This window comes from Hypanus sabinus, chromosome 14, assembly GCF_030144855.1.
Source record: "Hypanus sabinus isolate sHypSab1 chromosome 14, sHypSab1.hap1, whole genome shotgun sequence".
Classification (NCBI taxonomy): Eukaryota; Metazoa; Chordata; class Chondrichthyes; order Myliobatiformes; family Dasyatidae; genus Hypanus; species Hypanus sabinus.
Window position 1 is genome coordinate 91166596 of NC_082719.1, and position 25581 is coordinate 91192176.

Below are 25581 nucleotides of genomic sequence, written 5' to 3' on the forward strand. Positions count from 1 at the left end.
CAAATGGTGGGATCAAATTTATTATCACTAACTTTTATATTGTGAAATTGTCTTGTGGTCACAATCCAATGCAAGGACAAAATTTACTGAAGATTAATGGAGTAGTGTTTATGGTCTCCAGAAACCGGGCAGTGGGGAAGAAGCTGTTCTGAACTCGTTGAGTGTGTGGGTCTTCAGGGTCTTGTACCCACATTCTGCATAGTAGTAACAATGGTAGTAAATGTGGGAGTATTTTGAATATTCTTTTTCCACTGGCCTGATCTCCTCCTCCTCCTATTGAATGGTTTTGTGTGGTATTGACAGGTATGTCCTTTGCTACCTAGAACCACTATAGCTTTTTGGGCTGCCTCCTTGTATTTTCTATAAATCAGAGGGACTAGTGGAATACTGTTTTCATCTTGATTGGACTAGAATATAAAGTTTTTTTTGTGCCAAGAATCTTATTCTGGCCTCTGTGGAATTTGATCAAAGACAGTGCACTGACCCATGAGAAAAATGCATCAGTCTTGAAGAGAGTGCAAAGCTAATTTCCAAGCATGCCAGGATTTAATAGAATTAAAAATACACTCAGTGGCCACTTTAATTAGGTACAGGAGTTACCTAATAAAGTGACCACTGCAAATGTTTGTGGTCTTCTGCTGTAGCCCATTCTCTTCAAGGTTCTAGTGTTGTGTGTTCAGAGTGTGGTTATTTGAGCTACTATCACCTTCCTGTCACCTGGCCATTCTCTTCTGACCCCTCTCACTAACAAGGCATTTTCACTCACAGAACTACCGATCACTGGATGTTTTTTGATTTCGTACCATTCTCTGCAAACTCCAGGGACTGTTGTGCCTGAAAATCCCAGGAGATCAGCCGTTTGTGAGTTATTCAATCACCCCATCTGGCCCCGTTCTGATGTTTGGTCTGAACAACAACTGAACCTCTTGACCGTATCTGTATGCTTTTATGCATTGAGTTGCTGGCACGTGATTGGCTGATTAGATGTTTGCATTAACGTATAGGTATACATAACAAAGTGGCCGCCAAGTTTATGTTACATTAATCTGATTTGTATCCTGTTCAATTCATAAGGTTGACAAGGAATCTGACCATTTAAAAAAAAATGTTAGTTCAACAGGGTTACCCTAAGGCAGAGGAGCCCAATTAGGCCATTCAGCCCATTAAGTCCAATCCACCATTCAATCACGATTGTTTTATTTCCCCCCTCAGCCTCATTTTCCTTCCTTCTTGCCATAACCTTCATCACCCTTGTTGATCAAACTTTACCAACCTCTGGTTTAAATTTGTCCAATGATTTTTCCTCCACAGCTGTCTGTGGCAATGAATTCCACGGATTCACCACCTGTGGCAGAAGAAATTCCTTCTCATCTCTGTTCTGAAAGGATGACTTTGTATTCTAAGGCTGTGCCCTCCCTTCCTAGAGTCTCCCAGTATTGGACATATCCCTTAACCGTTTGTTCTCTCTCCTCCTTTCTGTATTCAGCAGATCCTCCCTCATTCTTCTAAACTCAGAGTATAGGCGCAAAGCCATCAAAGACTTCTCAGGTGTTAACCCTTTCATTTCCTGGGATTATACTTTTAAACCTTCTCTGGACAATTGCTAGAACATCCTTGTTTGGATATAGGGCCCAAAGCTATATAAATATTTATAACTATGTAAAGAAAATCTGCTTCCGTTAGTGAGGGAAGCTAATACAGGATGCACAATTTGAAGGTTAGAGTCAGGCCATTTTGGCATGACATTGACGAACCTATTGGTACCTAAGCTGAGTGATAGCCAGTATTTTGGAAGAGCTTTGAAGGTATTTTGTAAGATGCCTTATTCCAAGCACTGAAATGAAAATTCAGCACAGACACATCCATTATTTCATTTTTTTATTGTCATATTATTTTCTCATATTAGGAAACAAGTGCTGTCAACTAAGGCCGAAGCTGAGAAGGATGGGGTGAAAGTTCCAACCACACTGGCCGAATATTGCATTAAGACCAAAGTGCCTTCTAATGACAACAGTTCAGACTTGCTTTACGATGATTTGTATGATGATGATATAGATGAGGAAGAAGAAGAAGACGACGCTGACTGCTATGATGATGAGGACTCTGGAAATGAAGAGTCGTGACGTACATAGGCCAGGGAAAGAGCAATGCCACCCCAACATCAGACCAGCACAGAACTTGACACCTGCTGCATCCTGCTGTGCGGGTTGTGAAATGCTCCTTTTGGATAGACCTCTGAACTCAACAGATTCGTCTGAAACCTCCATACTATAAACCCACTATATGATAACTGGATCTGCTCTGTCTCTTCAAACAAAAATTGTCCACATCTGACTCTTAAGCCCTTCGTGTCATGGAAGCTTATGTAAGCCCAGTAATATGATTATGTTTTGGGACGTGGGTGAATAGGGTGATATGGAGATGTAGCACTCAATAGTAAAATGGACTGCCAAGGTTAAGCTGCTCCTGTCAGAATAGTGTGCAACTCTTGATATTTTTTTCTTAATTATGTGATGAATTCTTTTTCTGGGGTTGGTGAGGGGAGATGGGGTGGGGGGGAAGTGTGTAATCTACTGCTTTTGATTCTTAAATATGTTAGTCCTTAGTTATTTCTTTGTCAGATTTTACAAGCCTTGACATCCAAGAGTTTGCATTGAGTTTTTTTTTAATTGTAGTTGTAGAAGGTCTATTATATGCTGAGTTTGATCAAGTTTTCTCAACTTTTGTATTTAAAAAAATTGTGGTCAAAGAGTTCCTTAATTTTGCTTTAAAACAACCAATATTAGTGCGATGTTTGCTGGAACTTAGTGTATTTATTTTTATTGCATTCGCTGGATTTTTCACTTGACAAACACGTTTACATGATGAAAGGCGATGGTAATAGATCAGAGAAATATATTAAATAGAGAAATGAAAACCAATACCATGCACTAAATAACATTGCTCTAAATTCCAGCTGCAAGACCTTGATTTTTTTTATTCTCTATAATTCATTTTCTTCCTTGTTAGGTATCTGAAGCATTTTGTGTTGTCTCCTTTGCTATAGTTTAGTCTTTGCATCTACTAATAAAATGTGAATAAAAATGCTGGTTTTGTTATGAAATATGCAGGTTTCTTATTACTCCATTTTACTTAAGGTTGCCAATTAAATTTCACACCAATTCAATAAAGTGGCATCAAAAATTAACATTAGTCAATTGATCAGTTGGAACCATCCAACAAAATAATGCTTTTAGCCTAGCTTTGGGGTGCCAACGTTTGGAGAAGGCTTTACTCCTGACGTTTTCATCTGGCTTAATGAAGAAACCTTAAAAAAAAAACAAACAAAATGCTTTCAAACGTGCAGGGGAATGAAAGGATATTTTAATGCAAGCTCTCAAAAAGTCCATTTGATGAATAAAACAACTTGGGCTACATTCAGTCCACTTGAAATTGGAGAATTAGTATAACTCAATGACAGAAAATAGTTCCAATTCACTACCATTAACTGTGAATAGTGATTTTATGGCCAAAAGGTGGTTCATTGAGAAAAGCAGCAATTTAAACCAGAGATGAAAGTATTATGGAACAATGGAATGTAATTGAACTTCAGCTGATAATTCAGTTTTTCCTTTTTATCTCAATTTTTTAGAAAATATAGACAATTTTGAACAACCTGCCCTTTTGGATCAAAATGAACAAATATAAAATTAGATAAGAGAATTACAGGGGGATGAGAGAGGAGCTGGCCAAAGTTGATTGGAAGGAGTCTAGCATGGGTGATGGGAGAACAGCAATGGCAAGAGTTTCAGGGAACAATTCAGAAGGTACAGGAAAGATGCATCCCAAAGATGACTAAGTATTCTGAAGGGAAGATGAGTCAACAGCAGCTGACAAGGGAATTCAAAAACTGCATAAAAGCAAAAGAGAAGACATATAGCAAAAAAAAAGGTAGAAGATTGGGAAACTTAAAAAAAAACAAGAGGCAAGCAACTAAAAAAGAGAGAAAAGATGAAATATGAAGGTGAGATAGTCAATATAAAAGAAAATGCAATAAGTTTTGTCAGATATATGAAAAGTAGAAGAGTGTGGATATTGGACTGCTGGAAAATGGATGCAGGAGAGATAGTAATGGGGACAAAGAAATGACAAACATAATTTTGTATCAGTCTTCATTGGAAGGCACTAGCAGAATGCTAGAAATGCAGGGTGGGCGTTAGAAGTGAGTGTGTGTTGCTATTATGTAAAGAGAAGGTGCTTGCGAAGCTGAGAAGTCTGAAGGGAGTTGTCACTGGGACCTGATGGTTTACACCCCAGGCTTCTGAAAGAGGTAGCTGGAGGGAGAGTGGAGGGATTAGTAATGATTTTCGAGAAACACCAAGTTCTGGCAGAGGAAAATTGCAATGTCACTCCATTCTTCAAGAAGGGAGGGATGCAGAAGAAAGGAAATTATTGACCAGTTAGACGGAGCTCAGTGGTTGGGAAGCTGTTAGAGATGATTGTTTAGGATGAGGTCTCAGGGTTCTTGGAGGTACATATAAAATAGGCCAGTCAGCACTGTTTCCTTAAAGGAAAATCTTGCCTGACAAATCTGTTGGAATTCTTTGAGAAAATAACAGGCAGGATAAACATCAGTGGATGTTGTTTATTTGGATTTTCAGTAGGACTTTGATATGGTGCCACACATGAGGCTGCTTAACAAGACCTCATGATATTACAGGGAAGATACTAACATGGATAGAAAATTAGCTGACTGGCAGGAGGCAAAGAGAAGGAATAAAGGGGGCCTTGTTGGCTGCTGGTTATTGGTGCTGTGCCACGGGGGGTCAGTGTTGGGACTGTTACTTTTCACGTTGTGTATCAATGATTTGGATGAAGGAATTGATGGTTTTGAGGCCAAGGTTGTGGATGATATGAAAATATTTGGAGGGGCAGGTAGTGTTGAGGAAGCAGGGTGTCTGCAGAATGACTTGCAGAGATAGGGAGAATGGGCAAAGTGGCAGATGGAATATAGTGTAGGGAAATGCACTTTGGCAGAAGGACTAAGTGTGGTCTATTTTATAAATGGAGAAAATTCAACAATCAGAGGTGCAAAGGCACTTGGAGAGACCTTGTGCAGGAATCCCTAAGGGAGAAGTTGATGGTAAGGAAAGCAAAAGCATTGTTAGTATTCATTTCTAGAGGACTAGAATAAAAAGCAAGGATGTAATGCTGAGGCATTGGTCAGACTACATTTGGAGTATTGTGAGCAGTTTTGGGCCCCATATCTAAGAAAAAGATGTACTGGCATTACAGAGAGTCCAGAGGACGATCACAAGAGTGATCACAGAAATGTAAGAGTTTGTATCAGGAATGTTTGGATTTGGGCCTGTGCTCGCTGGAGTTTAGAATGAGGGGGTTCTCAATGAAGCTTATTAAATATTAAAGGACCCAGAGAAAATGGATCTGGAAAGGATGTTTCCTGTGGTGGATGGCATATAGGGCCAGAGGGTGTGAATCCATGGAATTCATTGCCATAGACAATGGTATATTTAAGGCAGAAATTGATAGGTTCTTGATTACCCAGGGTGTCAAAGGTTACGGGGAGAAGGCAGAAGAAAGGGGTTGAAAGGAATAATTAATTAGCCATGTTGGAATGGCAGAGATGGGCTAAGTGACCTTATTCTACTCCTATGTCTTATAGTTCCAGACTATAAAACTATCAAATACATAAATCAATGAAAATAATTTTGGTAATTGCACTGGACAATTTTTTTCAAGTGTTTCTTCCTCAAATTTTCTTTACGAGAGACCACTTGAAGCTGAATACAAATATAATTTTGGACTTATTGTTTCATGCAGGAATCTTAAGAAGTAAGATTTTTTATTGAATATAATGCATTCAATTGCATAACAGTGCTGAAGCTTTGCAATAGTTCAGTTAAGCTAAAAATGTTTTGTTGATGATTTTCTTTTATACTCTTCGTGTCTGAGGCTTCTCACTTTAGAATCAAACAATAATTAGCTAGCATCGATGGATTCCGGTTGCCCTGAAGCCGTTTCTCCATGACCGCAATTTCCTGGAGAAACCTTTACACCATGCATTGGCAGCGCTAAAAAGTCATCTAAATGGAAATGCAGAAAATGAATCTTTAGTGACATGTTGCACTTCATGATTTTGTATGGTTGAAGCATGTTGTCAACCAACTGCATGTAGTTTGCTGCTCTGTAGTTGCCAAGAAAATTTTTCAACATCCTTGAATACCATCCATGTGATTTTCTCTGGTTTCACTAAAAGTTCTTCGAATTTCTTGTCATTGCAGATCAACAAAAATGCCTACTTTAATCTTGGCATCAGTTATTCTGAATTGAAATAACAAATACAGACAATTTCCAAAAAAAGGTATGAGATAGGGAAATTTCATGGTGATTTTCATGATCAGCAGCCAAAATCCATAAGATACACCCAAAAGTACTCGGGAAGTAAATTTTTTGTGGTCCAGTGTTAGAAAATGAATTGGATAGATGTACATAATGGACAGTATGAAGTTGTTATAAAAAGTTCAGCAGATTGTTTTTAAAATATCTTTGCCTTAAGCATCACAAAGTACTGAATGTTTTGGGGTAATTAAAGGTTTTCTTTTGTCAGAGCTAATTGATACACAATTTACTTAACACAAGTTAAAATCCTTAAATCATTTGAAGTTTGGATTGGATAATTGGATTTTGCTAAATTAAAAAATGAAAGATGGTAAGATACGTACTTATCCAGTGATAATGTTTCAAATTTAAGTTGATGCTACAGAAGAATACAGAGGATCTTGAATTACTCGTAACACTAAAATTCATGGATCTAGTGATCTGGACATTTTGAAGTGGCCATTAAAAGGAAATGCAAATTATAAAGCCTTGTAGTGTCCAAGTTTTAACTCTGAATATTATTGCAAATTTATCAATGTATTGACACTGTAATACATAGAGTACCACAATAGGGTAACTATGCTATTACAGCAATTACCTCAATTCTGGTGAGGAGTATGTATGTTCTCCCCATGGTCTAGTGGATTTTCTGTGTGCTCAGGTTTCCTCTCACAGTCTAAATACATACTAGTTGGTAGGTTAATTGGTCATTGTAAATTATCCCATGGTTAGGCTCCGGTTAAATCGAGGGTGGGGGTTGGTGGGCATTGCAGCACAAAGGGCTGGAAGGGTCTGTTCTGCACTGCATCTCAATAAATAATATCAAAGACCAGTTCTGTATGATCCTGAAATTGGTCCTCTATGCACTAGGGGGCATTGTAGCACACACCATTATTATTCTTGGGCTGTGAATATATTTCACAAGAATGGTTAGTTTTTAATTAAGTTCTACTTCAGCTACAGAAGTGAAAACAAAAAATTTTGAGCCTGAGGTTCCATTTCCCTATATCCCCATTTTCAAATATAAAATCCAGCTTTGGGAGAAGAAATTAATTCCCATTGATCTTTCAATTGTTCTTGTCCATGGGTTGGTTCATTACCTTGTAGCCAGAGTTACTCTGAAAAATATTTGCTTGAATTTTGTTAAGAGGCCATTGCCACTTTTTAGGCCAAGACTATGTTCATTTTAATTATCTTTTTCTGTATTCAGGATATCATTGCTTATGCCAGCAGTTACAGCTTGGCCAAAGTTGTCAAAGTCACCTAGAAAAGTAGTCACAATATAATTGTTGCAATACATGATGAACAATGTACACTCGTGGTGAGGGGCATAGCATTGAGACTGGTTGCTTTGTGCTAGGAAGGCGGAGCCTTGGATGCCAAAGATGGATTGATCCAGGTAAATGGAACTATTCCACTTCAACCCCAGTGTGTTTTGATTATAGAAAATTTGGGATTTTAGACAATTAAATGCTTTTTGTTGGAAACCCAGTTTTTTACCTGTTTGCTTTTGGGAGTGAAAGTCAGGAGTGCATTGGTACTGAATTTCTAAGATAGATGCACAGATAGACAGTTTTAAGTTACATATGCCATCCCATCTGCTTTGTAGCCCATGTCAATGTCATCCAGATTTCTTTTTGCTGAGAAAAAATATCAAAGTTGTTTAGTTATCAACAATTACACCCAATTCTGAGGAACTTGAGTAGTGATGGCCTGTGGCTGCGAGAATGGACTACCTACTAGCACTGTCCTCTTCCTTTATTTGAGATTATTCCATCCTTAATCTCCAATGCCTTTATTTTGAGAGTATTCACTTTCACTTCACTGTTGGATATCAATTCTTTGATCCAGGCTAAGCCAAGTGTTTCCGATTGAAATCTCAAATGACACCAGATCATTGCTTGACAGTAACTTAAGATTACTGTCTCAAGCCCATATATTTTAAATCATGACTTTGCATTTCTGAATTGACATTAATAGACATTCAAAAATATTTTGTACAAATGCAATAACAGGCATCTGAAAATCAATGAAACAAAAGATTATAGATTAAAGAATCTGGAGCAAAAAAAAACTGCTGGAGACACTCATGCCTGGGTTTATCTATAGAATAAAATAGTTAACATTTCAGGTCAAGACGCTCATCTGGACTAAGAGATAGTGCACCCATGTCAAGAAGTTAGGGGAGTGAGAAGGGAAGGAGAAAGAGATTGCAAGCAATAGGTAAATCCAATTGAGGACAGTGGAAATGGCACACCAGAAGTACGAAGTGTCAAGTAGAGTCAAAGAACTGCATTTAATGGAATCTGATAATTGGAGATTGTGGGCAGAGAGAACCAGTGTGTGTTGGGCAATGGAGGAACTAGGTAGCTAAGAGGAGACTAGAAGTGGAAGAGGAAAGCATGTGATCTCTAATGTCCATGCTGCCAGGCTGTAGACAAACCAGGCAGAAACCAAGGTGCTGTTTCTCCAGTTTGCAGTAGAACATCTATTGCTGGATTTAAGTGTATGCATACTTACCCCACTCAAGCTCAAGGTAGTCGTAACTATAACCCACATCTTCAAATGATTCAACATAGTTGCTGCTATTGCTCAGACTTAAAATTACTTCATCACTCAGAAAAAGTGAATAAATTACCTTTCATCTTTAAAAAAAAACACACAAATAAAGGTTTCACAAACTTATTGCTCAGAGCTTTTATTAGGTTGAGTTGGAGAGAAATGTAAATAAAATTAAAATATTCACCCAACTTGCTCAGAGTGTTAAGAGCGAGCTGCTGCACTGGATATAATTTTTAAGGTGAAGATCTTTGAAATTACTAGCTCTGGTTAAAAAGGGAGAGATACCCAATAAACTGTGGCAGGGGCACATTGAAATATTAAATAAATAGCGCCAAGGATAAATATACAAGTTATTAGGACACTAACATTTTAAAAAAAGTTTCTACTTATGAACAGGTTTTTGCAAATCATCCAGAGTCTGATGGAAGGCAAATTAACAGTGTACAAGATTGATACAAATACAAAATTGAAGAGATAGTCACATAATAATGTTATGCACAGAATCTGGATTTCTACAATGGTTTTGCTGCCTTCTTGGGATTTTCTATGAAGTTCAGCTGAAACTCAACGAAGGGAGCCTTCTTTTCAAAATGCTAAACAGTGCAGTCCACGGAGCTTAAACCAATATGCACAGTTGCTGATGGAGTGTTCATTAAATCTTCCCTGTGAAGATAGGCTTCAAATGCAGAAACCACATCCAACCTCTACTATTACATATACAAATACATACATAAATATATTACATACAACAGCAAATAAAAAGCGAGCAACTGTCACATTTACAGTATGTTAAGATTTCTTTCTCCCCAACAGACATTTGGCCAGAGTTTTCTTCCTTGTTTTACGAAGAGTGGGCAACAGCTTTCAACTTAATTCCCCCAGTATGGGGATGTACCATAGTTGGGTTTGTTAACCTGAGACTTCTGTGGTATGCCATTCTGTTGATTCCGCTGCCCAGAACCACCCTGCAAGTCACAACACAAATTGGAAAAATACTTAAATGTATAATTATATGTTAATTTCATTGCTTGTCTCAACTTTTCAAACTCCCCCTCATCCAAAAGGTACTAAATTCTGCTGAGCAAGTATTTTATGAGAAGCAAAGTTAATTATCAAAGTACATGTATATCACCATATACAAACCTGAGATTCACTACTTCTTCATAAATTGGCCACCCTTTGGAAACTATTTTTGGTTCACAGAAGCAGAGCTTAACTCAACCCTATTCTCAAATGCCAACTTGCAAGTGATTAATTAGCATACAGAAAGAACCGCAGGAAAAGTCTGTGCTCAGCCTGGAGTATCTGTGAAGCTCAATCTGCTCCATCTATTGTAGCATAATCTAGGAAACAAATCTTTGGATGAAGGAATAAATTTCAATGCACATTGTGCAATTACATTTATACAGACTAAAACTAAAAATTTTATGGCTTCAATTTCAAAAATATCTTTCTAACATCATTAAATGGTGACAATTTGGCTAGTTTCTGCAAAAAGTTCCATTAACGTCTGTTGTATGAAGGAGTCGGAATGTAAATAGAAGTGAGCATGAAAGTGAAAATTCTTTTGAAAAGTTAATTTTTCAAAACCAAGATACCAAGCTTTCTGCTCATTAAATTAATGGATATCGAACTCTTGTTTCACCATCCCCTCTCCTTCACAAGATACTGGTTCCTGCCTAGTCCATGACATCACTGGTTCCCTGGTACTCAACAGGTAATTTGTGATGCATGAGCAGACTTTGCATGCAAACATGAGATGTAGGATAAAAATCAAAGGATTATTTGTCTACACACCCATGCAATTCAACAGAAGCCAATAAACAGCAATCACGAATTAGAAGTTCGGTTAACTGGCCCCTTTCTTGATCCAATTGTTTCTCATTACAGTTGTGGACTGACTGAAATCCATATTTTAATAACTATCCACATTGTTTAAAAACTTAAAACCCTGTCACTATGAAGCCTCTACAGTGCCTTGCAAAAGTATCCAAACCCCAGCCCTTTGTTCACATGAATGAGTATTACAACCAGGGATTTTGATCAATTTAACTGAATTTTACTTGAGTCACATGCTCCTTTTTCCCACAGTAGAGCCCAAAATCAGAAAATTGTAAAGCATAAAAAACTAAAAATTCAAAAGCAGAAATGTCAACAGTTCAAAAGTATTTATTCCCCTTTGCTCAGTAATTAGTTGAACCACCTCATGCAGCTATTACAGCCAACAGTCTTTTGGGACAAGTCTCTATTAGTTTTGCATAACGTGATGGAGCAAGATTTGCCTACTTCTCTTCACAAAGTTGCTCAAGCTGTGCCAGGTTAGTTGGGGAGCGGCCATGGACAGCAATTTTGCAACCACTCCATAATTAATCTGACAGTACTTGTTGGGTTGTTGTCCCACTGAGAGACTAGCATCCTTCCCAGTTTAAGCTTCCTGGAGAGGCTAGCAGCTTTTTATCCAGGATATGTCTCTATTTAACAGCATTGCCCATCAATCCTGACCAGATTCCCAGTCCCTGCTACTTAAAAGTATCCCCACAGCATGATTATCTCTCCACCATACTATACAGTAGTAGGCTTGGTGTTACATGGCTGATGTGTAGTACACCACATGTACAGCTTAACGTTGAAGCCAAAATGTTCTACATTAGTCTCATTCAATCACAAGACCTTTTTACACATCTTTAAGCAATTTTTTGCAAAGTCATTACGGGCAAGGAAATGCTTTTTTTCAGCTAGTGCTTCTTCCTTGCCACTCTTTCATCAATACCATTTTTGTACAAGGCCTTAAGAAATGGTGAAGCCATGAACAACAACTCCAGTTGTAGCTAATGCCTTCTACAACTCACTAAGAGTGGCTGTTGGCATCATAGTAGCCTCCCCTACAAGTGCCATTCTTCTCCAGCGACTTAAGTTTAGGGGTCGGCCTGACCAAGGTAATGTGGTTGTGGTTTCATTTGTCCCCCCATAGTGGACTGCACAGAGTTTGGTGTATGTTCAGTGCCTTTGAGATGGTCCTGTACCCCTCCCCAGATCTGTGCTTCCCTATTCCAAACTTTTCTTGAATGCTTTTTTGTCTTCATTTTGGTTTGGTCTGTTGAAAATCTACCACTGTTGGACCTTACAGAGGAAAGCGGTATTTAGAAGAGGTATTTTATGAAGTCAGTGAAAACAAATGATCCTCCAATTTTCTACATCAACAAGTTGGGTGAGTTTGGTAACATAATACCTATATATTGCACTTAAGGAAAGTTAATGTAGTAATTTCAAAGGGGATGAATACATTTTCAGCCTCACAATTTTTAGTAAATTGTGGACAGATCTTGTTATTTTTCTTTTGACTTGACACGATACATAATGTTTTGTAGATTAGCTACAAAAATCCTACTTTAAATTTAGAAAATGAGACAGTAAAATGTGAAAATAGTTATGTGGGCTGAGTACTTTTTCAAGGCACCGTTAAAAACACAAAACTCAATTTCTTGCATTGTTTTGAACATTTTGTATTTTTGAAAGATGCGCAGTTCGCATTTTAAAAGAATATTTTCTTAAATACTTGTTACCTGATTATCCTGCTGCAAATGATGGTGCAGCATTTGGGAGTGAGCCTGCTGGTGAGCTGACACAATGTGCAGGAAAGGGGGTGCGTACCCTGTAGCAGCACTAGGATTTAGCGTTCCTGTTCCTCCAAGAGCTGACGGCAAATTGAATGGAGGGGGTGTACCAGCATGAAATCCCTGCTTGTCAAAAGACTACAGGGAAAGGAAAAAGAACAAGCCTTAATAAAACCTAATTATGGCATATTTATTTATTTAGAGGTACAGCACAGAACAGGCCCTTCCAGCCCAACAAGCTGCACCATCCAGCATGCCCCTACTTCATCTAGCCTAATCACAGGACAATTTACAATGACCTATTAACCTACTGAGCAGTAGACCTTTGGAACGTGGGAGGAAATTCACGTCTTCGGGGAACGATGTACAAACTCCTTAGAGATGGCATTGTAAATTAATGTGAAACTAGCACAAGAGTAATTGTATCGTGCTAATCACTATGCTACCATGGCATTCAAATTCAAAATGCTATCTTTTTGCATTGCTTCAGATAGTCTCAAGGCCATTGCTTTGCTTTCTCTCTCCAAGCAAAATGACTTCAGTATAACGAATGTGATCAATTAGTAACCAGGACAGAGGAAGTACTACTACTTATTGTGGCTGAATGATGAGATTCATCAGCAGCCAGGCAATGAATCCTATCCATGCCAAAGATGCCGATGAATAAAAATAGTGTTATTTGACTTTTCAAATCAGATATTATTCATATTCTGGAAGCTTAAGTCAACAGATATAAGAGCTGAGAGTGTTTTTAATTTATGGCAATGACACAGGCAGAGAAAATAAGAACCCACTTACTGAAAAGCAACAGCTGCATTTAAGGAATTGAATTTAACCTTATTAAAGTGTAAAGTGTACAAACGTATTATTTCTTACAGAAATTTTAAGCATGTATTGCTGAATTCTCATTGTCTTCTAGAAGTGGAAATCCAGTTCCGGTGTGTAGTAATTAATTACTATGCAGTCAGTAGTATTCCCTGAATTCATAAAGAAATGAGCTAAAGAATTGTAGACAATTGATTTCCAGCTTATCATTAAGCAACACCTACAGGCCTTGATCAAGTAGCAAGCATTCTACCACAATCCTAAATTTGCTTGGGTAATCTTTGTCACAACCAAGCAACACAAAATGTTGGGGGTACTGAGTAAGTCAGGGAGTGTCTATGAAGGAGAAATGAACAGTTTTGGGACAAGATCCTTCACCAGAACTAGAAAGGAAGGGGCAGAAACCAGAATAAAAAGGTGGGGAAAGGGGAAGGTATACAAGTAGGTAGGTGATAGGTGAAATGAGGTCAGGGGAGATTAATAGAAATGTTGTGAGAAGCTAAGAGGTGATAAGTGGAAGGAGTAGGAATCTGATAGTTAAGGACAGTAGACCATAGAATAAAGGGAAGGAAGAGGGGGAGGTGATGGGCAGGAGGGGAACAGAAGGGGTGAGGGCCACCAAAATGAGGGGAACAAAGCTTGGGGAGAGGGGTGGGGGAAAAGTGAGTCAGAACGAAGTGAACTCCACAAAAAGTAGTAGATACAGCCCAATCCATCATAGACAAAACCCTCCCCACCACTGAGCACATCTACATGGAGAGCTGCTGCAAGAAACCAGCATCTATCAATAAGGACCCCCATCGTCAAGGCCATGCTCTATTCTTATTGCTGCCATCAGGAAGGTGCTACAGCAGCCACAGGACCCACACCACCAGGTTCAGGAACTGTTATTACCCTTCAACCATCAGACTCTTGAATAGCAGGATAACTTCACTTGCCCGTCTCACTGAACTGTTCCCACAACCTATGAATCCATTATCAAGGACTCTTCAGTTCATGTTCTCAATACTTATTCCTTATTTATTCACTATTTCCTTTTGTATTTGCAGTTTGTCTTTTCCACATGGGTCCGTCCCGTTGGCTGCAGTCTTTCATTGATTCTATGTTTCTAGGATTTACTGTGTATGTCTGCAAGAAAACTAATCTCAGGGTTGTATATGGCGACTTATGTACTTTGATGATAAATTTACTTTGAACCTTGATTATCTGGCGTTAAGTGAAACTGATGTTCATGATAACAGATTGGAAACTGCTGAAAAAGAATCTGAGGTGTTGCTCCTCCAACCTGAACTTGGCTTCATTTTGGCAACAGAGGAAGCTGTGGATAGACATGTTGATGTGGGGTGCAAAGTGGAATTGAAATGGGTAGCTACCAGGAGATCCTTGCTATTGCAGCTGAGATCACAATTAAGTGCCCCCCCCCCCCCATCTGAGTGAGTCTCAAAACAGCGAAGAGGCTGATCAAGAGTACCCGATGCAATTAGACGCTGTCTCCCCTCACCACACCCCCCACCCCAATCTTATAAGGATAGGGTTCCTCTTATCTATCACCTCAGAGCTTCCACATCTAACACAACCTCAGCATCTCCAGTGGAATTCCACCAGCAAGCACCTTTTCCCCTCCGAAGAGAAAGCACTCTTCGCTTTCTGTAGGGATCGCTCTCTCCGCGACTCCTTTGTCCACTCGACCCCCCACCACCGCTCTCCCTCCTGGCACTATCTCTGTAACCATGCTGAATGCTACACAAGCCTCTACATCTCCTCCCTCATCATGATTCAGAGCACCAAACAGTCCTTCCAAGTGAGGTGACACATCTGCCAGGATCATTTATTGCATCTGTTGTGCCTCAACACAGACTGGGGTCCACTTCATAGTCAGCTGGTGGCACAACGACATCAGAGCTGGACTCCGGAATGGAAGTGTCCAGGTTTGAATCCAGTCAGCCGTTTCCAAATGTGCTTTCCATCCGTGCCAGGTTGAGCGTTGAGCTCGCAACTTGACCTCATAAGATAAGAAAAATGCTGTGAAATGTCTGCGTGAGGAGTGGCGCGCTAAATGGTCTTTCGTTCCGCACCTTGTAAGGCGTGAAAATGCCTGATGCTGGCCTCTCAGGCCTGAGTCGACGTCATCATCATAATTAAGTACCAGGATCTCCCAATGGCTACCCATTTCAATTCCCAATCCCACACTGCCTTGCCTATCCACGGCCTCCTCTAAGGCCACAATGAGACAAAACACAGGTTGAAGAAACAATCTCATGTTCTGTTTAGGTAGCACCCAAACTAACAGCATGAACATTGATTTTGCTAACTTCTGATAAAACGCTCCCTTTCGGTTCCCTCCCCCTCCTACCTTTCTTTCACCCTCATTCTGGTGGCCCTCTCACACCTTCTCTTCTCCCCCCCCATAACCTGTTCATCACCTCCCTTTAGTTCCCCACCTTCTTCCCTTTATTTCATAGTCTACTGTCCTGTCCTATCAGATTCCTCTGCCTCCTCCATCCAGCTATCACCTCCTAGCTTCTCACATCGTTCCATTTAATCCTCTCTCCCTGCCTACTTACTTTATCTGCACTCACCTATCACCTGCCAGCTTGTATTCCTCTACCCTGCTTCTTATTCTGGCTTCTGCCCCCCCCCACCCCATCCAGTCCCCATGGAGGGGACTGTTTACCCCCCTACATAGATACCATACCACCAGGTCCAAGTTCCTCTAGCAATTCATGTGTGTTGCTCAAGGTTTCCAACTTTTTAAGGTTTTTTGCAGAATTGCTCGTGTCTTTATCATAACTGATATCCAATGACTGGTAATAATCCTGCTGCATACATCTGATGCTTGGAAAGGGAATGGTGCATTTCACAAAGCACTGAAAAGGTCAGTGTTTCCAACAGTCCCAACAGAAAATAAAACACAATCCTCCCTACTTGAAGTAAGATTCATGTTCATTGGTTTTATCATTCATACTTGTTTTAAATGCATAGCGATATTCTTGACCAACACTTCGTAGACTCCTCACAACTCATTTCTACACGTAACTATGTTGTCAGTTGATGACTATATCATATTTCATTCATGTCATTAAAATAGATTGCAAAAGTAAGAACCAAATACTGATTCGTATGGTATCCCATCAATAATCTGCCAACACAAAAATAACACATAGAAAATGATGGAGGAACTCAGCATGTCAGGCAGCATCTCTGGAAATAGTCAATGTTTCAGGCAGAGGCCAAGACCCTTCACCAGGACTGGAAAGGCAGAAGCCAGAATTGGAGGGGGGGTGGGGGAATGAAAAATACTGGGAGGTGATAGGGGAGAGTGGACCATGGGGAAAGGAGAAGGAGCAGGGGGACCAGGGCAGGTGAGGTGAAGAAAATGGTAAGGGGGAGCCACAGTGAGGAATGGAAGGGAAGGAGGAGGGGGAAAATTACCAGAAGTTAGAGAAATTGAAAAATAACCTGTTTATTCTGACTCTTTTTTTCAGCCAATCTCCATGCAATCAGCCACGCTAATTTATCATCCTCAACTCCAAGCTTTGACAACTATATACATACTATATGGACTAGTTCTCTAAGAGCACTCATCGCTCCAGCACTATTTACCAACAATGACTACATTAAGTTCCTTGTTCTCCTTTGATTTCTCTATCTCAAGTATATTAAGTGCTTTCATACTGTAAAAATACATGACAACCATTTGTTTAATATCAGAGCCATCTCTTTCCCTCTCAGCAGGAATTTATCAGTGGACCCCACACTGATCCCTGCTGAACATGTCTGATAAGCAATTCGTTGTTGACACAAAACTTGGTGGGGTTATGGATAATGAGGAAGGTTGTTAAAGGATGCAACAAGACATAGGTTAGTTGAAAATTTAGGCTAAGAAATGGCAAGTAGTGTTTAATCCAGGTGAGTGTGTGGGGGAACATTTTCTGAGGTCAAATACAAGACAGTAAATGGCAGGACCCTCTGCAGTACTGATGCAGATGCAAGTCTATACTTCACTGAAAACTCATCTGCCAATACACCACCACCCAATTTGTGTCACCCCCACACAGATAGAAAGCATGTACTTCCCACCTTCTAAGGAAAACTCAGCAAAAAGGCAGAAAAATATCATGCATTAGAACAAAAAAAAAGTAAATATATTCACCTGAGTCTTGTATACTGAGCCAGTCATGTCAGGCACACCAATGTTAGTGGAGTTCACCGAAATACCTTGAACATAAAATGCATCATTATGGTAATTGAAAGCTGTATTCTTCACAGGAATCCCCAAGTCAAGACTAAACTGAAGCAAATGTTCTACCTAGTTTATTTTTGTGTTGACATCAAGTTAGTTGTAGACAAAGATACACTTTAAAAGGAAAATCCTCTTCTCAGTCTGTAAGTATACCATCAAATCGTAAAGCACTCTGATCTTTCTTATACCTCTTGATTTCACGGGTTGTCCCTAATGTAGAAAACTATTTCCCAGCCTCCCAACTTGAGGTCAGAAATGCTTTAAAGATCAGATGCTGGTATTTCGTACCACCCGCTCCATTACTGGACTCAGTTTCGTAGCTATGGAGCATCATATCATATAAAGTCATCGGATGCACTTTATATCTGGCTTCTCAATAGTCCAAGTAGTAAATAAAAACTTGATGACCTGCATTATTTGGCGTAGCTATGTTATGTTTTTTCTCAGTAAGTGCTTTGTGAGCGTGGAGACTGGGTCCCAATAAGTAGGAAAGCAGAAACTGTTTGTTTCTTTCTTTCTTAAATCTTTTTATTAATTTTTAAACAAACATAAATGAAACATGAATACAGAGAGTTTGAGAGTACACAGTTAAGAGTTTAAATAAACATTCAAATAGATGATAATCAATATATAACCTCCCAAACTCATGGTAATTACGAACAAAAGTAGTAAAAAGAAAACCAAAAAAGAGAGAAAAACTAACCAACATGGGCCATTGCATTATGTCAAATATATACAGTAGTGCCCAACTCTGTACCTCCATCCAAATAATTAAGGATAATAAAAGTGAGGTTTAGGAAAAGACAATTTAACTCATATGAAAATGTTGAATAAATGGTCTCCAAGTTTGTTCAAATTTAACTGAAGGATCAAAGACAACACTTCTAATTTTTTCTAAGCTCAAACGAGATAGTTTGAGAAAACTGCTGAAATATAGTTGGAGGATTAATTTCTTTCCAATTCAATTGATCTTCTAGGCATTAATGTAACAAATGCAATCATCCGTCGAGCTGAGGGGGATAAACAACTATTATCCGCCATTGGTAAACCGAAAATTGCAGTAATAGGATGCAGTTGCAATTTGATATTCAGAACTGTTGAAATAGTACCGAAGATATTTTTCCAGTAATTTTGCAAATAAGGGCAAGACCAAAACATGTGGGTCAATAAAGCAATATCAGAATGACATCTGTCACAGATTAGATTAACATAAGAATAAAATCGAGCAAGTTTATCCTTAGACATATGAGCTCTATGTACAACCTTAAATTGTATTAGGGCATGTTTAGCACAAATAAAAGAAGAATTGACTAATTGTAAAATTTTCTCCCACTGTTCAGTGGGTATAAGATAATGAAGTTCTTTTTCCCAATTCCTTCTTAATTTTTTCTGACACTTCTGGCTGTATTTTCATGATCATATTATAAATGATGGCTACTAAACCCTTCTGACAAGGATTCAGAGCTAAAATTTTTTCTGTAATGTCCAATGGACATAATTTCAGAAAAGACTAACTCATTACTCAAAAAAATTTCTAACTTGCAAATATCTAAAAAAATGAGTTTTAGGTAAATTATATTTATTAGATAGCTGTTAAAAGGACATAAAACTATTATCTAAAAATAGATCACGAAAACACGTTATACCTTTTGTTTTCCATAAAACAAAGGCTTGATCCATAAAAGAGGGCCGAAAAAGAAAGTTAGATATTATAGGGCTTAATAAGATGAACTTATTCAAGCCAACAAATTGACAAAATTGAAACCATATTCGCAAATTATGTTTAACTATAGGTTAGTTATTTGTTTATTCAATTTAAATAAAGAAAAAGGAAATGAAAATCCTAAAATTGAAAACAATGAAAAGTCCTGTACAGATTTACATTCCAAATTTACCCATTGTGGGCAAGCTGCTATAGTCGATTCTTGTGTCCAAAATATTAAATATCGTATATTAACTGCCCAAAAGTAAAATCTCAGGTTTGGCAAAGCCAAAGCAAGTTCCTCCTTAGGCTTCTGTAAATATTTTTTGCTTAGTCTAGGATTTTTATTCTGCCACAGATAGGAAGATATTTTGGAGTCAATAATATCAAAAAAAAATTTAGGAAAATTGGTAATGCTTGAAATAAATACAAGAATTTGGGTAATACCATCATCTTAATAGCATTAATTCGACCAACCAATGACAAAGATAATGGAGACCACCTGGTAACAAGTTGCTTAATTTGGTCAATTAAAGGTAAAAAATTAACTTTAAATAAATCTTTATGATTTTTGGTAATTTTAATACCCAAATAAGTAAAAGAATCTGTGACAACTTTAAATGGTAAATGTTTATAAATTGGAACTTGCATATTTAATGGAATAATTCGCACTTATTAAAATTCAATTTATAACCAGAAAAGTTACTAAACTGAGCAAGCAAGGACGAAATAGCAGGAATAGATCTCTCAGGGTCGGATATGTATAGTAACAAATCATCAGCATATAATGATAACTTATACATCCCTTCCCCATGAGTAATACCCAAAATATTAGGTGATTCACGAATGGCTATAGCTAAAGGTTCCAAAACAATGTCAAATAGTAAAGGACTTAAAGGACAGCCTTGCCTTGTACCACGGAATAACTGAAAAAAAGGAGATCTTTGATTATTGGTAAAGACAGAAGCCAAGGGTTTATAGTATATTAATTTAATCCATGATATAAATTTCGAACTGAAATTAAAATGCAGTAACATATTAAATAAATATGGCCATTAAACTCTATCAAATGCTTTTTCAGCATCTAAGGAAATGACACATTCTGGTATTTTGGGTGAAGGAGTATAAATAATATTAATTAATTTTCTAATGTTAAAAGATGAGTAGCGTTTTTTAATAAATCCAGTCTGATCTTCAGAAATAATTCGAGGTAATATATTTTCTAATCTAGTGGCCAAAATTTTAATAAAAATCTTTAAATCCATATTCAGCAAGGATATAGGCCGATAGGATGCACATTCAGTGGGGTCTTTATCTTTTTTAAGAATTAAAGAAATAGAGGCTTCATAAAAAGATTGTGGCAATTTACCTATAGTTAATGCATCTTTCAAAATTTTACAAAGCCAAGGAGAGAGTATAAAGGAAAAGGATTTTAAAAATTCTACAGTATAACCATCCGGACCAGGAGCTTTACTGGAATTCATTGAAAAAGTAGCCTTTTTTATGTCAGTTTCCATAATAGGTACATCTAGGAATACACTATCCTCTGTTGTTAATTTTGGGATATTCAATTTTCTTAAAAATTCATCTATTATAGAAGAATCCTCAACAAATTCTGATTGATATAAAGAATTATAAAAATCTTGAAAGGCTTTATTTATCTCTTTATGGTCGATAGTCAGAGTGCCATCTTGTTTATGAATCCTAGTAACTTGTCGTTTAACCGAAGCAGTTTTCAATTGATTAGCCAATAATTTGCCAGACTTATCTCCATGTACATAAAACTGGATTCTAGATTTAATTAACTGATTTTCAATCGAAGAGGATAATAACAAACTATGCTCCATTTGAAGTTCAACTCTTTCTTTATAAAGTTCTTTGCTGGGGGGTCACTGAATAAATCTCATCAATTGCTTTGATTTTAACAACCAATGTTAATATTTTAGAATTAGTTCGTTTCCTAACTCCAGCAGAGTATGAAATAATCTGTCCACGAATAAATGCTTTAAAAGCGTCCCATAAAATTCCACTAGAGATCTCTGCTGTAGAATTTGTTGAGAAAAACAAATCAATTTGTTGCTTCATAAAATTAAGAAAGTCTAAGTCCTACAATAAAATAGAGTTGAACCTCCAAGATTTAGCATTAGTAGATGAGTCCATTGTCTTAATAGATAGCTTCAAAGGTGCATGGTCAGAAATGGTAATGGAGTCATATTTACAATCAATAACATCTGTAAGTAAACGGTGATCAATAAAAAAAGTAATCAATTTTTGAATAATTATGATAAACATGAGAAAAGTATGAAAACTCTTTGTCATTGGGGTATAAAAAACGCCAAATTTTGGAAATTCCAGAATCAATCATAAAGGAATTAATAAGAGAGGCCGATTTATTCGGAAGAGCTTGGGTGGGCTTAGATCTATCCATCGAAGGGTTTAAACAACAGTTAAAATCCCCACCCATTATCAGCCTGTACTGATTCAAATTGGGAAAAGATGTAAATAGACACTTAAAAAATTCAGGACAATCAGTGTTTGGAGCATAAACGTTAACTAAAACAACTTTTTGATTAGAAAGTAGACCAGTAATAAGCAAAAATCTACCTTGTGGGTCTGAAATTGTTTCATGGTGTATAAAGGAGGTTGAAGAAACTATAAAAATGGAAACGCCTCTTACTTTGGCTTGGGAATTCGAGTGATACTGTTGGCCTTTCCAAAAGCTAAGAAAGCGTTGACTATCCACCTTCCTCACATGAGTCTCTTGTACAAAGATAATATTAGCATTCATTCTGTGGAATACTTTGAATATTTTTTTCCTGTTTGATCGGATGATTTAAACCATTAGTATTCCAAGAAACAAAATTAATAATCTTATCCATATTGCCAAGATTTATTACAATTAACACACGAGGTTAAAAAAAACAGATGAACTCATGAATCTGGAAGAGGGAAGTAAGTTCAAGGAGGAACCGGAAGTCATGACACTGCAACCATTTCTGTAGTTTTGAATCAGCCCATGAAGTAAAACTGTGAAGCAAGCAAAAAGAAAAATCCCCCTCCCTCCACCCTCAAAACCCCAGGAAAAAAGCCAAAAAGAGGCAAGCAAGCGATCTAATACTAAATTTACCCCCATGTCTCAAGATGGCAACTCAAACAAAAAAGTTAAATAAAAGATACAAACCACCCATATTATAAGAAATGGTTAGTATAACAAAGATTAAAGTGTAAAATTAGTATTTTATATATATATATATATATATAAAACAAAAGGATGTAAAAAAAAATTAAAACTATAAAACCCATAAATGGATAATATTGTATTAGTGTTTTAAAAGAAAGTCCTTAAACTTATTCAGACACATCAAAACAGATGTGACGTATCCAAGCACTAAGGTCTTTCAGGGAAAAGAAACGACATCTTAGAAAAGTTATTTATTTTTTTAAAAATCTTAATATTTAAACGTTAAAAATATAAAAAAGTGTATATGAACTTAAAAGAAAACCCTAATGAGTTACTTTCAAAACTAACAGAATAATAATATAAGAACAAACTCAGAATAAACCAAAAACGGACTTTTACCGTGTGTAAGAAATATGTGTAAGCCATCACGTAAAAAAAATTATTTTATAAAAGATCAAAAATCTATAAACTAATTATTACATTAGTCAACCCATAGTAAAACAAAATATTATTCTTCAAGGAATCTTTGAGCATCTGCTGGAGATTTGAACAGCTGATAAGTCCCATCTTTGAGAGTAACTCTCAATTGTGCTAGAAATAACAGCGCTTGCTTGTAGCCTTCCTGATGAATTTCTGACATAACCAATTTAAAAGCCATTCTTGCCCTTAAAACTTCGGGACTATAGTCTTCCAGAATACGGAATTTAAAATCTTGAAAGCTCATCATACCTTTTTTCCAGGCAGCCCGAATCATATCTTTGATATGAGGATAATGGATCTGGAGAATTACTTGTCGTGGTTTCAAACCTGAATCCCATTGAAAACGAGAAATGTGATGTGTACGGTCGATTATTGGAGGGGTATCCAGTACTGCTGAGCCGAAGACATCCATTAAAAATTTGGAGAAAAATACAGTGAGATCACCGTTCTCAAATTTTTCCAGAATCCCAATTATCCGGAGATTTTGTCTTCGAGAGTGGTTTTCAAGATCAGTGATTTTAGATTTATAACGATCCAGCAGTTGAGAAGTCGAAGCTTGCTGTTGTTGCAGAGTTTCAATTATGCGATCTCTCTGGCGAGCGGCATCTTCAAGAACAAAAATTCTTGCTTGCTGTTTTTGTGAATCCAGTGTAAGTGAATGAAGTTTTGCATCAAGTGTCTTTAAAATTTCATCGAACGATTCTTTCGTCTATTTCAATTTCTTTGCTTTAGACATTTCAATGAGTTGAAAATGATTCAAACAATTGAAAAAGATTTCATACGTCTGAACCCCTTTAGAATAGGTATAAAAAGATCAATTAGGGGGTGCTTGTAGGTAAAAAAAAAAGTAAAAGGATTGGAGCGAAGCCTAAAACCACTTCACTCCATAAGCGCCATCTTGAAACTCCCCCAGAAATTCATTCGAATGGAAATTGATAACCACCTAGTCAGTCAGATGCCAGAAAATTGGGATTTTCAAATTGTTTGATACTTTTACTGTAAGAAGTGAAAATATCCATAAGAACAATGAGCTGCCAAAGAACTATAGGGTGGGCTAAGTGCACAAGTTTCACCATCTGATCCCTGTTTGTCATTTGCAGCTCTCACCTACCTTGCAAAGAGATTACTGGGGGCAAAGTTATGGGTGTGTAGTTGTTTGCTTATGAATGGGAGTGCATGGGTTGGGTCAAACACAATACAACTTAATGTCAATATTTGACAGCAGACTAACAAAATATGACAATAGGAAAGTAATATCCTACTTAAAAACCACTATGGGTACTACTGATTTCAATTTAATAAACGGACACCACTTGTTCCTGCTATGTACCAAATTGGCATATTCCTTGAAGATCAGAGTTCTGAACAATTTCCAATACTTGGTAGATGGAATATTGTCTCAACAATAAACTGATCCTTACAGATATTCCTATTGAAAACACCTCTTGCCTTAGAACATTATAAAGGTAGAGCGAACATTCTGGTCACCAACTAGGAGCTTCGGTTTATTTCCCCTTTCCTCAGATGTAGCTTGTACCCTTTCCTTTCTCACGGCTGCACAAACTGGTTTTTAGCAAAGCTGAGCAGTTAACATACATCAATAACCTTAGCAGTGGCAAATACTTAGAACATAGAACGGTGAGGGCTCTTCACCTCATAATGTTGTGCCAACCTTTTAACCTACTCCAAGATCAATCTAACCCTTTCCTCCCACAGAGCCCTCCATTATTTTATCTAAAAGTTTCTCAAATAACCCTAATGCTCCCATGTTCAAGTAAAATTTGGCTCTCAGAACTCCACATAATAAAAGAATGCTAGCTTTGTTAAACAACATCCCAACCAAAAACAGCAAAATGCCTCAACACCATCTATTATCTAGGGATGTAGTGCATAACCAATGATCAAGCAGTTCTCTAATTACCACATCTGCATATTGCCTAGGCACAGAGGGCTATGGACCAAGTGACCCAATTTTCAAGCTGTATAGCTTCCACATTATGTGAACTTGCAGAAGCCTTTCTACAATCATTAGGACTGACCCAGAGATCTTACCTTTCCCTGGTCCAGCAGTGGATGATTTGGTTTGTGCTTGAGAAGACCCACTGTAGGCACCTTTGCTATAATCTCCAGCTCCTGTCCCTTGGTTTATTTCATCATAACCTGCTAACGAAGAACGATAGACTGTAGAATCTCTGCAGTCAAAACCTTGTTTCTTCTGCTTTGCTACAATTTTGTTTTGTTCTTCCAGTATGTGGTACTACTGCAGACACCTGTTCCCATGGTTACCAACTGCCTCTAATACCAGTTGTGCCCTTTTTTGAAATAAGACTATATTGAAATTTATTCATAATAAATTTGTTTATATTCATGAGTTAATTCCAATTCCCAAATAGAAAGTGTGGACATCTGCAATTTCTCATGATTATAAACGGTATTGCAGTAGTCAGCCCTCCTTATCTGCCGGGGATTGGTTCCAGGACCCCCCCGCGGAAATGAAAAAACGCGGATGCTCAAGTCCGTTATTTAACCTCACTGCAGTGGACTTTAGGACCCGGGGAGCTCCGAACCTTATTTAACCTGTCTCAATGTGGTGGAC

General features: G+C 37.7%; 2 protein-coding genes across 14 annotated transcripts in view; one reads left to right on the forward strand and one right to left on the reverse strand.

Moving 5' to 3' along the window:
• Positions 1-3103, forward strand: part of ube2r2 (ubiquitin-conjugating enzyme E2R 2) — a 107397-nt gene extending 104294 nt beyond the window's left edge. For both annotated transcript variants that reach the window (XM_059989627.1, XM_059989626.1), the window contains exon 6: positions 1907-3103. In XM_059989627.1, coding sequence (XP_059845610.1) covers positions 1907-2123 — 217 coding nt within the window. In that variant the 3' untranslated portion in view covers positions 2124-3103. The remainder of the gene's footprint in view (positions 1-1906) is intronic.
• Positions 3104-9060: 5957 nt separating this feature from the next.
• ubap2a (ubiquitin associated protein 2a) overlaps positions 9061-25581 on the reverse strand; it is a 113340-nt gene continuing 96819 nt past the window's right edge. For 6 of the 12 annotated variants that reach the window (XM_059989616.1, XM_059989614.1, XM_059989617.1 and 3 more), the window contains exons 25-28: positions 25038-25148; positions 17533-17597; positions 12504-12692; positions 9061-9905 (exon numbers count right to left, since the gene is read on the reverse strand). In XM_059989616.1, coding sequence (XP_059845599.1) covers positions 9810-9905; positions 12504-12692; positions 17533-17597; positions 25038-25148 — 461 coding nt within the window. In that variant the 3' untranslated portion in view covers positions 9061-9809. The remainder of the gene's footprint in view (positions 9906-12503; positions 12693-17532; positions 17598-25037; positions 25149-25581) is intronic. The other 6 variants (XM_059989618.1, XM_059989615.1, XM_059989625.1 and 3 more) reach the window with 4 other exon arrangements.